We start from the raw sequence: 10,881 nt of genomic DNA, 5'->3' as shown, positions 1-10,881 counted from the left end.
ACAGAACAGTGGGAAGTACCTGATAATGAGCAGAAACTCCTGATGCCTTTCCTGTCGCCTGCTGCTGCTGGGGTCCCTCCTCCCTGGGGCCTATTTCTGCCGTCTCCACTTCTAGCTTTGTGAAACTGTTTACATGTTTGCTTCGGAGAACTCTTGCGGTCTTCTCGGCCTTTCTCTTTCCTGCCGCCTCTCCCACGCAGGAGACACCTTCATGCGAGGGGGAGGCCGAGCAACTTTGGCTTTTCTGTTCTGGGTGACTTTTCCCTCCCTCCATCCCTCCTCGAATCGGGCTCTAAGACACGGTCTCTGCACAACACCAGAAGGGGAGGGAGACATCTTCAGTTGCATGTTAAAGACTCCACCTGTGATGCTCCAACATTGACTCCCTGAGTTTGAAACCTCCCTGTGTTCTTCATGCCTTTGTCACCATCCTATAGCTTGGGATGAAATGTTATTCCTAGCAGTGGTTCCCTTGAAGGAAGTCTCAGGGACAAGAATACAAAGGAGGAGCCAGATGTGAATGAGTAGTCAGAGGGGGAGGAGAGATCCCAAAGACCTCCAGGCATTTCCCAAGGGGGCTTTGCTGGCAAAATCTCAGCTGCTTTTCCAGCTGTGCACTCAGCTGGGCTTTCTCTGTGGGGGGCCAGCAACTCCCTTTTGGGACAGGCTGTATGCTAGCAGCCCCCCAAGGCAAGGGTGGACAGGTCAATCCAGGATGGGGGCCTAGAGCCAGTAAGAATGACCAGGCTGGGCTAGGAATTTGGCAGAAAGGCATTCTGAGAGCAAGACGGGCCCCTGGAGGAGAAAGCAAGAGTTAATAGAGGGATGTTGCCAAGCAGAGGGACTGAGGCTAGGTATTCTCTGATACAAGAAAAGTCTGGAATTGGCTTCTGAAGGTAACATGATCTTGTTCCCTGAAGCCGCTGAAGTCCAGGTTAGACATAGTCTTTGGGACAGATTGAAGCAAGGCACTGATCTTCATGGCCTTTGTTACTGGGAATCTGATATTATGGCCACATAACTTTTTTATCTTATGTGGTTATTAGGGACCAGATTGTAGGTGGGTCCATTGTTGGCTGAAGGAGATAGAAGGCTAAGTGGTTGAGACAAGGGAATCTGGGGACAGTAGACACACTACCCCAAACCATCTGTGGCCTTACCTGGTTCTCCAGGGTAATGACAGCTCTGTGGGTATGTAGGATGGAGAGTAATAGAATGGAAAGAATACTAGATAGGAAGTCAGGGTACCTGGGTGTTAGCCTCAGCCTGAGTGTGACCGGGAGCAAATTGCTTTTCCTCTCAGGGCCTGAGTTTTCTTACTTAAATGTTTTCTATGTGAGGGAAATAGAGTAGATGATTCTAATTCATTCTATAATTTTATGAAGCTTTAGTGTACAGAGACTTGGGCTAGGCAGTGTCATGGCGACACAGAACGAGAAGGCATGATTCTTGCCTTGAACCTTCTATCTCAAAAAATGTTCTCCAAGGGGGGGGGGCTGTGACCTAGAGGGGGATATCTGCTTTCTCTCCCCTCCTCCTCCAGGTCTGGACTCCTGAAGCTTGGAGAGCCCACAACAGGCTAAGCTTCCTGAACTGTCTCCATGGGAACCAGGGGGGGTGCTTTCCTCATGAGCTCATTCCACTGAGGGAATGGAAAGAGGAATGGGAACATGGTTCAGAGCCTGTCACTAGCCCTGTGCACACACACATAGCCCCTTCAGGGAAGAGAACATAACCACTTTGCCATGGGAAGTCTCCCTGCCTAGACCTCCAGGCATGGAGCCATTCACACTAGGTCCTCCCCTCACCCTCTGCATACATACACTTGCTTTGTGGTCTGTGCTGCTCCCTTTGGCCTCCTCTTCTGGCTCTTAATACACCTCAAGCCTGGTTTACTTCTCGCCTCTGCTCTCTTTCCTATAGACTCGATATCCATTTTTCTCCTGACTCTCCAGTCCTACCTCATGTTCTATCTTTATTGGGCTCAGGAGGGGGAAAAAACAAAACAAAACAAAACAAAAACTATCAGCCAGTTCAGTCACTTGAACTGAGTCCTGTGAAATATTGGGTGTTAGATGTATGAGCGTGTGTGTGTGTGTGTGTGTGTGTGTGTGTGTTTTCGAGTAAGGGCTTTTATATAGGATTATCTTCTCATCCATGGGTTCTTGGTATGAAAATACTTGAAGATCTCAAAGCACTTTGCTGGTCAAATTCCATTTGGTTTTACGGTAGGCTCTGCCTAGAAGATGTTCTCTAAGATGGAGAACTTGGGATTGAATCCAAGGTACCTATTCCCTCTCCACATAACATTGCTAGCCCCTCTAAATGTAATATTAGAGTGGGGCTGCACTTTGAATTGGGAGAGTGGGATGAGAATTCAAGAATAGGTAAGTGACTCTGAGATCCTCTGGCTAAAGAGAGAAGTCTGGCTCTATCCATTTCTCCCTTTACTCCTTCCTCTTCTAGGCAGGCCTCAGAGCTTGGGTCCCGGTGGGCAGCAGGCGATAACTTTATGGACATATCTGTGGACTTCTAGAAATACATCCAGCCCACAGGCAGCCTGTTCTTGCCTGCTGGGCACAGCCTACTCAGATACTGTAGGTGGCCTCCTGCACCCACCTTTCAGCTCCTGGCAGTGCTGTTGTTGGCTGTTCTGGGAGATGAGCCAAGTCAGACCTATACGCTCCCACTCTTTGTCTGGCATTCAATCCTTACCACCCCAGCTGCCCCAATGGGGGTGTGATCCATGTAATTGGCTCAGGAAAGGTTTGGATCCTTGAGTTCCTTAGGACAGAGGCACCCTCCAACTCTAGCTTTGATCCCTGGCTATGAGAACCTAAAAATGTTTCATGTCAGAGGGGCATCCCTTGCCCCTCTATGCCCCACGTTACCCATTTACTGTTATTACATCAATCTATATGCCCATATGGCTGCCACTGCCTATGGCCAGGGAGCATAAGCTGCATGTGACACTACTCCCACTCAGAGACAAGAAGAAAGCTTTGAACCACCCTCTAAGTGGATGCAAGGATGTAAACCAATCTTGCTCAGGGCCTTTCTGTAGTCTCCGAAAGCCTGTGAGTAAGGGAATGTCCCGTACTGCTCAAAGGAGATTTCCAAGCGCCCTGCAGGCTTTGTTTCTGGCCTTAGGGGTATTGTCCATTCAAAGGGAGGCTGCGATGTCATAGGGCAGGACCTGCTTTGTTTGCGATAGGATAGTTAGTCTTACCTTACGGCAAGTTGGACTAGAGGACACGAGGTCCCTCCTACCCACAACAGTAAGGTCATCTGTTCTAGGCTATTGTCTACCTTCAACTGGGGCCAAGAAACTGGAGTATATGGCTTGTGCATATTCTAATTGGTAGCACTCTGCTGTGGCTCATCTCTTACTATTCAGTGTTTGGGTAAAAAATTGAATTCATCAGCCGCTGCTGGGTCCTGATTGGACAGGAGGTTGCATAGTTTTGCTTTATTCTGATTGGGCGAGAAGCTGAAGGTTTGACAGGTCTCATTCTGTGACTGGGCTAGATCGGAACACACCTTTTAGGACAGCTTCTTCCTGAATTCAAATCCAGCCTCACTTATTTACCAGCTGTGTGACCCTGGGCAAGTCACTTAACCCCATTTGCCTCAGTTTCCTCATCTGTCAGATGAGCTGGAGAAGGGAATAGCAAACCGCTCCAATATCTCTGCCAAGAAAACCCCAAATGGGGTCACGAAGAGTCAGACACCACTGACATGACTGAAGAACAACAGAGTGTATTAGTACTATGTAACTTTCCAAAGCGTTGTGAAGGATGAGGCTATAAGTCTTGCGTATCTTATATATATATATATAAAGTCCATCTTTCTCTATTCTAATCTTCTGCTGATCTCCAACTCCTTAAGGAATTGCCCCATCCCATCTTTTCTTTCCTGAGGCTGCTTGGCTTCCTCCGGTCAGATGCTCTTAGGCCCCTACTACTTTGTCTCCATCTAACCTCACCATGTTTTGGTGCCTGGTTTTTGCACCTACTCCCTCTTTATCTTCTTTAACTTATCATGCCTTCTAGAACACATTCATGATTTTTCTAGAGTTTGTCCTTGAGCTGGAGAAATACAGTAACCAAAAATACCAGGCACAGGACTGAAGGTAATTGAGAGTGAATATAAAAGAAAATAACCTAGAACAGCTTGGATGGTCTACCAGTTTGCTAGTTTGCTTCTATGACTGGGGCCCATGTCTCCATCTATCACAGTTTCCATTCCAGAGGAGACCTCCTAGTCTAATGTGAGACCTCAGTTGAGTGTTCTGGCCTGAGCTCGCTGGACCACTCTATGATCCCAAACTCAGTCTCAGCCAATCAAGAAGCCTCTTGGTTTCTGATGAAGTTTGTGGTACCATCCACATTCCTGCTCAGTCACTAGAAATTTCTCCTTTCATTTAAAGGAGAAGTCAAGCGACAATTATTTGTTAAGCTCCTACCGTATGCTAAGCACTGGGGTTACAAAGAAAAAGAAGAGTCGTGCTAAATCACCCAGAAAACATAATCCAGCCTAGTTCACTCTCCAAAGTCCATAAAAATACACCTTTTCCCTCATGGCTATGAGGTCATCATACAAGCACTGGATTGAAAGTCAAAGGATCTGAGTTTTGGCCTTCCTACTTACTACCTTTGTGACCTTGGACAAATGACTTGCCTTGCAGGACCTCAGTTTCCACATCTGTAAAATTAGGTTGAACTAAAGGATCTCAAAGGTCCCAGTTCTATTATGATACCACTCCAGGTCCCATTTGTTTCCAAAAGAACAGGCCAGCCCAGGGCCTGCCCCTCCTTTCCCATCTTCCCCTGGGGCTCAAGGTGACTGGGTCACTAGGGAAGGGCCAGGCAGGAGTTCTGCAGGAAAGGATAAAACTGTCCTCAAACAGATGGAAAATGTTCTATCTCCTTCCTCCTCTCTAAATGATGTCAGTGGAAACTGGGGGAGGTTTTGTGTGTGTGTGTGTGTGTGTGTGTGTGTGTGTGTGTGTGTGTGCATGTGTGTGTATGTGTGTGTAGGACAGGGCGTGGGTGGGCAGGGAGGGAGAGTGCCTGATTTCTTTAGTAGGTAGGAAGCCTAAATCACTGGGCAGTCATCCAGGGCCTTGGGTCACTGCTACACTCTCCCTTAACCTCAGAAAAAACCTGTCACCCCAAACATTGAGTCCTCCTCAATGTTTGCTAAGGCCTAGAGGAATTTGGTGGGCATAGTCTTAGATATAAACTCCCAGGGAGGTCAGCTGTTCCCATATCACTCTTCTCATCTCCTCCCTCTCCCCCTACCTTAAAAAAAAAAGGCAGGGCCTGACCTATGCCTGGGGAAGTTACATGGGCTGTGATTGAGAGGATACCGGCAGGCCTGTTCTAGTGCCTGATCTCAGGGTTGTACTCTGAACTCCTCTGGACTCATTAAAATGCAGATACCCTGAAAAGCATAGCACAGGACTATTGGATTCAGAGCTAGAAGGACCTTTAGGGATCATTTGAGAAACAGACAAGTGTGGGGCAGCTAGGTGGCGCAGTGGATAGAGCACCGGCCCTAGATTCAGGAGAACCTGAGTTCAAATCCAGCCTCAGACACATAACACTTACTAGCTGTGTGACCCTAGGCAAGTCACTTTACCTCACTGCCTAATCAAAAAAAAAAAAAAGAAAGAAAAGAAACAGATGAGTGCGGTAGTGACTTGCCCAGGTCACATAGGGCAGTAAATAGTCAGAACTGGAACCCGTGTCTGACTCCAAATTCAGTGTTCTCTCTGCTATGCCAAGTTAAAGTTGAAGTTTTCATTAGCCAACGCCTTCACTACTGGGGAGGACAAGGGATTATGACGTTAGTGAGATGGTGTGCTGGGGATGAATGACAGTTTGTAAAGTCCACTGGGTTGGAAATACCAGATCCGAGTCTATCACCAATGTGCTGTATTCCCTCCTTTAGGCCTCAGTTTTTTAAAGTTGTTTCAGCGGTGTCCAACTGTTTGTGACACCATTTGGGGTTTTCTTGGCAAGGATACTGGAATGGCTTGCCATTTTCTTCTCCAGATCATTTTACAGATGAGGAGATTGAGGCAAACAGGATTAAATAACTCGCCCAGGGTCACACAGCTAGTGAGTGTCTGAGGCTGGATTTGAACTCGGGAAAAGGAGTCTTCCAGACTCCAGGCAGGGCACTCTACCCAATGCACCACCTAGCTGCCCAGGCCTCGGTTTTGCCATCTGTGAAATGAAAGGGTTGGATTAGATAGTCTGTAAGATCCCTTCCAACTTGAATGGTGTAAGGTTCTGCAATAGGGCCACAGGATAAACTCCTAGGGATGGGGCGGGGGAAGCCTCGCAAAGACAAGTCTGGCGCTCTTTATAGCCACAGAATTACTCCGCTGCCCAGAGCTTCTACGCAGAGCCCCAGCCCAGATCCCGGAGAGAAACACACTAACTCAGCTCTGCTCCTTTGCTCTCTCCCCAGGAAAGATGGGAATGTCGCCCCACCTCCCCTCCCGAGACCCCCGGCTCACCGCGGCCAGCCAGCAGTCTGGACGGCTGGGGGGGCCGTGGTCCTTCCGAGTTCTGCCAGATGGTCACCACGAGCAGTCCCCCTCCACCCCCGCCCATGTCCCCTCCTGGAGCGAGGGCTCCTTGTCCTCGATGCAGGCTGAGCCCAAGGGCAGCAGCCGCCAGATGCAGGCCCTGGTTGCCAGGAACATCATCAATGCCGCCCGCCGGAAGAGCTCCTCCTCCCCCCGATCTCCAGGGGCAGAATGGCTGAGGCCCCTCTCAGCCACCCAGGCCCTGCCTCCTGCCAGCCCCAGAGGGCTGGGCAGCCCGTGTCCTCCCCTGAAGAGCGCCCTGGGAGACGGCTATCGCCTTTCCTCCCTGCCCGGTGGTACCTTCTCCCCCATCCTGAAGAGCCCCCTGCCCTCGTCCCAAGCACCCTTTGGGGACGGCCCCCGGCCCTTCCTACCAGCCAGCCCCCGGAGTCCAGGCACCACCCGACCCTTAGCCTTCAGGAGCCCCTTGCCCTCACCTAGTCCACAGGTTCGTTCACCTGTCAAGCCCTACACCAGTCGCTCGCCCACAGACTCTGACGTATCCCTCGACTCTGAGGACTCGGGGCTCAAGTCCCCCGGTCTCCGTGGCTACAATATATGCCCCCGGGGCTGGCACGGGAGCAGCCTGCGGCTCAAGAGAGGCAGCCTCCCCTCGGAGACCCCCTGCACATCCTAAGATCCACCTAGGCTGGGGGCGGAGAGAGGAAGAAATGCCTGGGGACGGGGCGGGGGCTTCGGGGTAGGGGATCTGGGGGCAGGTTTCAGCCCATGGGGACACCTTCCCTCGAAGGGGCTGAGGCCAGCTCGGGACAGCTGACGTGTTGTCCTCCACTTCCCCTTGGGGGGAGGGGGGTCCTGACTCGGCACCCTTTACCCCAGTGTTGGAGAAGCAGTTTTTCTGTTTCTTTTCCACCACTTCTGCCACCTAGTGGAGCAGTCAGTCCCCAGTTAGTCCTCCCCCAAACCAATTCCTGGCCCTTTGGGGCCAGGGACTGAGATTCAGTGCCTCCACCCCCACCACCCTGCTTTTTCCTCTGGCCTCAGAACCATGGAGGAGTGAAGAGCAGGGGACAACTTAGGGGACAAAATAGCCAAGTATGAAGTGGGCCTGCTCCCTCCGAGGGCTGCGCCTCTGCCAGTCCAACCTGGCTCCAGTCGGCTTGGCAGGATAAAGCTTGGCCGCTGTCAGGTGTTTTCCATCCCCTCCATGACCCCATCCTCTATTTTTACCACGGTGACCTTTAAAGGCGGCTTAGCTTCTGCTAGTTCTTTAGGTGCCCAACTCTGCCCTTCTATCTCTGGAGCTGGGGCAGACAAGCGAAGGTGCATTGGGAGGGGGAATCAGGAAGAAGAGGAGCAGTGGTCCTGCTCTGGGCACTGTTTGCTGGGTTCAGCAAACCCCTGCCCACCCATTCCAGATGTTGCATGGTTCCCCAGGATGATACACAATCAGTACAAGAGAATCATTTACCAACTTCCCCTCCCAACAGTGTAATTTATACCAAAAGTATGAGAGTTGAAGATTCTTGGATAAAACCAGGGAATGCCCCGGGGGAGGGGGGTGTCCTCCAACCCTCTCCCCCCTCCCCCCTCCTTGAATACCTATTATCTCATCCTGGGAAAAAGAAGAAAGTCTTAACTGGGCAAAGGGTTTTCTACAGTGTTTTGCCCTAACCCTCAAACCTCCTTGGGTGGTGGAGGCAAAGAGGGGGCGAAGGGACAAATTAGGCTTTAGCATTAAATCAGGGTGTATCGGCAGTACTGTGGGCAGGGGGCTAGAGATAAGTAGGAGTGTCCTTCCCTTCTACTTTGGGTCTTCTCTCCCTCAGGAGCTGTTTGAGCTCCTGTCTTCTGCCCTTGGTGAGAACTCTGCAACTCTGAGGTGGAATCTGCCTCGGATTCCTGCTCTTTGGGGACATGCATTGATCAGAGGATCGACTGCTTGGAGATCTGGCCCCAGCAACCTCAGCCATGTTTCTCTTCCACCCCCACAGGGCCAAATGCCCCTCAAGTCCAAAGCCCTGTGCCAGCAGTACGGCCCTGAGCCCTAGAAGGGTAGGAAGCAGTTGGTTTGAAAACCCAGGCCCATGGCCCCTCCTGGGGGAACAGACTGGCTACTGCAGGGTTCTTCCAGTCTGTGGTGGTGGCATGTCAGTGATGGAGGCTGAGAAGAAATGGGAAGGAGGTCAGGTACTCTGCTGAGGGGCAGAAGCTTGTGAAGAGCAGGACTGATGAAGATGTGGGTGCACCTTGGAACATCTGGTCGGGAGGCTACCCAGCATGTGGGGAAACTGATCTCCCATAAGCCTCCAGAGGAAGCAGGAATGAGGTGGCTTAGGAAATCCCCAGGCATGTTAGGTCACTGGAGCCAGGACACCTCAGAAGGCACAAGTAACAGGAGGTGGGGAGAGACTCTGAGAGCACACTGCAGCAAGGGCTCTCCTAGTCTTTATGCCCGGTAGCCACATTCTCACCTAGGGCACAGACTCCGTGGGCCTGTCTTCTGGGGATGGAGAGGTTGAGGGACCTCCTCCTTCCCTAAGAGTCTGAGGAGGGATGGATTATGTGGGTTTGATCTAGGATGAGGTCAAGTGCCTACGAAGAGGTAGAAGGAGGTGGAAATAAGGCTCTTTTCTCTGGTTCTCTCCAATCTCCTGTCTTCCCAGCTGAGACTCTCCTCCTCTGTCCCATGACTCTGCCCCCTTACCCGTTTTAAGACTGCCCATCTTCTGGGCTTGTCTCATTTTAGCCCCACCCCCTCATTAAATAAATACCCTGCATTCCCCCAGCCACTTCCTGAGTAATTAACAGCTGATGTAGAAAACTCACCTTTTCATCCATGTTTTTGCTAGATTCCCAGGGTCCAGGAGGGCTGGTGGAAGAACCATAGCTACTATAGGCTCAGTCCAGATCAGATAGGCCTGTGGGACTTGAAGGAGGTACTGATGTATGTTGTCTTACTGGGATACTTTTGGCCACCACCAATGTGACTTAAAGGCATGGAAAGAGATGGGCCTTGGGAGCACAAACTTACTGGCACTTGAGGTAAAACCAGAGGTGCTCCCCTTACCTGACCTAACGTTTTGGTGAACTGCAAAAAGTCCTAGACAGAATAACGACATCTGGGTTGTGGTTCCATTAACTTTGCGTGACTGTGGCTAAACCCTACGACTTCTTTAGGCCTTGGTTCCCTGTCTGTAAAATAAGGGATTTAAACTCTTCCATGCCTAAAATTTTATGTGTATGAGGTTCTGGAGGCAAGGAATTGCCACTGGAGGGTATTATTTTGGCTTCAACTCAGTGCCAATAAAAAGAGGGGGAGGTTGGAACAGGCTGGGGGATTTGGGCATCAAAGCCAGGCAGGTAAATCCAGTATGGTTCCAGGCTACCTGGCAGAAGGTCCAGAGTAGTTAGGACTCTCCCTCTTGGGGAGGACTTGAAGTCACTTCCCTGAGTCTAAAATCCCGGGACCAGTTATTTTCTGGCAAATGTAGGCTCATACGTGGGATTACTTGCTGGATATCACAAGACATCATGCAGGCCCTGGGAATGGTTAGAATGCTGGGATCGGAATTCCTGAGATTTCAGGAATTTGGGGAATGCTAGATTGTGGGGATGTGGGTTTCCCTGGGATACTGGCATGGCATCTCATGTCAAGGCCCCCGAGATGACCTTCTTAAGGGTTATCTTGCTCTTCACTAATCAGACGAGGAGGAAGGAAAGCAATCAGAAATTCTTGTAATTTCCTGGCCTCCGTTTCATTGCATCCCCTTCCCTGAACCAGATTCTTTGGAGCTGGAGTGTCAGCCAGGATTGATTGCCTCAGTTTTGGCTTCAGTGTGGAGGTGTGCTAGGGCCTAAAGAGGTCAGTTTCTTTTGGGACCAAGGAGAACCATATGTCCTGATATGGGGCTCCTAAGCTGAAGAGGATCATGGCCAAAATGGGGCTCTGGAACAGCAGCTGTATAGAAAAGCTTAGTAAGTTGAAGGGCTGCCCCGTCTGGGACTAGGTAATTTTCTTCCATATGCCTCTTATTTTGGTGTATTATTTCTAAGTGTGTATATTCTTTTCCCTTGTAAATAAACACTGGAAAATCCATTCTTATGTCTGCAAGTGTGTGGAGATGGAGAGAAAAATCAGAAGAACAGGAAGCTTATATAAGAGTTCAGAATTCAGTTAATTGTGACCATGGAATGGGAAAGGTAATTAAGGAGCAAATTTCTGAACCCAGAGAACCAAGGCAGCTCAGGAATCAGGATAGGTTTAATAGGTTTGATGACTTGAATTGGGGACTCAGTGATTGGGGAAGGTTTAGAAA

The 10,881-nt window shown here is 50.2% G+C and overlaps 1 protein-coding gene across 1 annotated transcript in view; it reads left to right on the top strand.

The window, feature by feature from the left end:
* The window catches only part of SYNPO (synaptopodin), a 68,487-nt gene extending 57,826 nt beyond the window's left edge, over positions 1-10,661 (top strand). Inside the window, 2 exon segments of the mRNA XM_078150518.1 lie at positions 6,481-6,625; positions 6,628-10,661. Coding sequence (XP_078006644.1) covers positions 6,481-6,625; positions 6,628-7,238 — 756 coding nt within the window. The 3' untranslated portion in view covers positions 7,239-10,661.
* Positions 10,662-10,881: the final 220 nt, after the last annotated feature.

Source organism: Phascolarctos cinereus, unplaced genomic scaffold (assembly GCF_003287225.1).
Source record: "Phascolarctos cinereus isolate Bilbo 61053 unplaced genomic scaffold, phaCin_HiC Scaffold_2;HRSCAF=192, whole genome shotgun sequence".
Lineage (NCBI taxonomy): Eukaryota > Metazoa > Chordata > Mammalia > Diprotodontia > Phascolarctidae > Phascolarctos > Phascolarctos cinereus.
The sequence above is the reverse complement of the archived record's forward strand: the minus strand, read 5'-3'. Positions and strand labels throughout refer to the sequence as shown.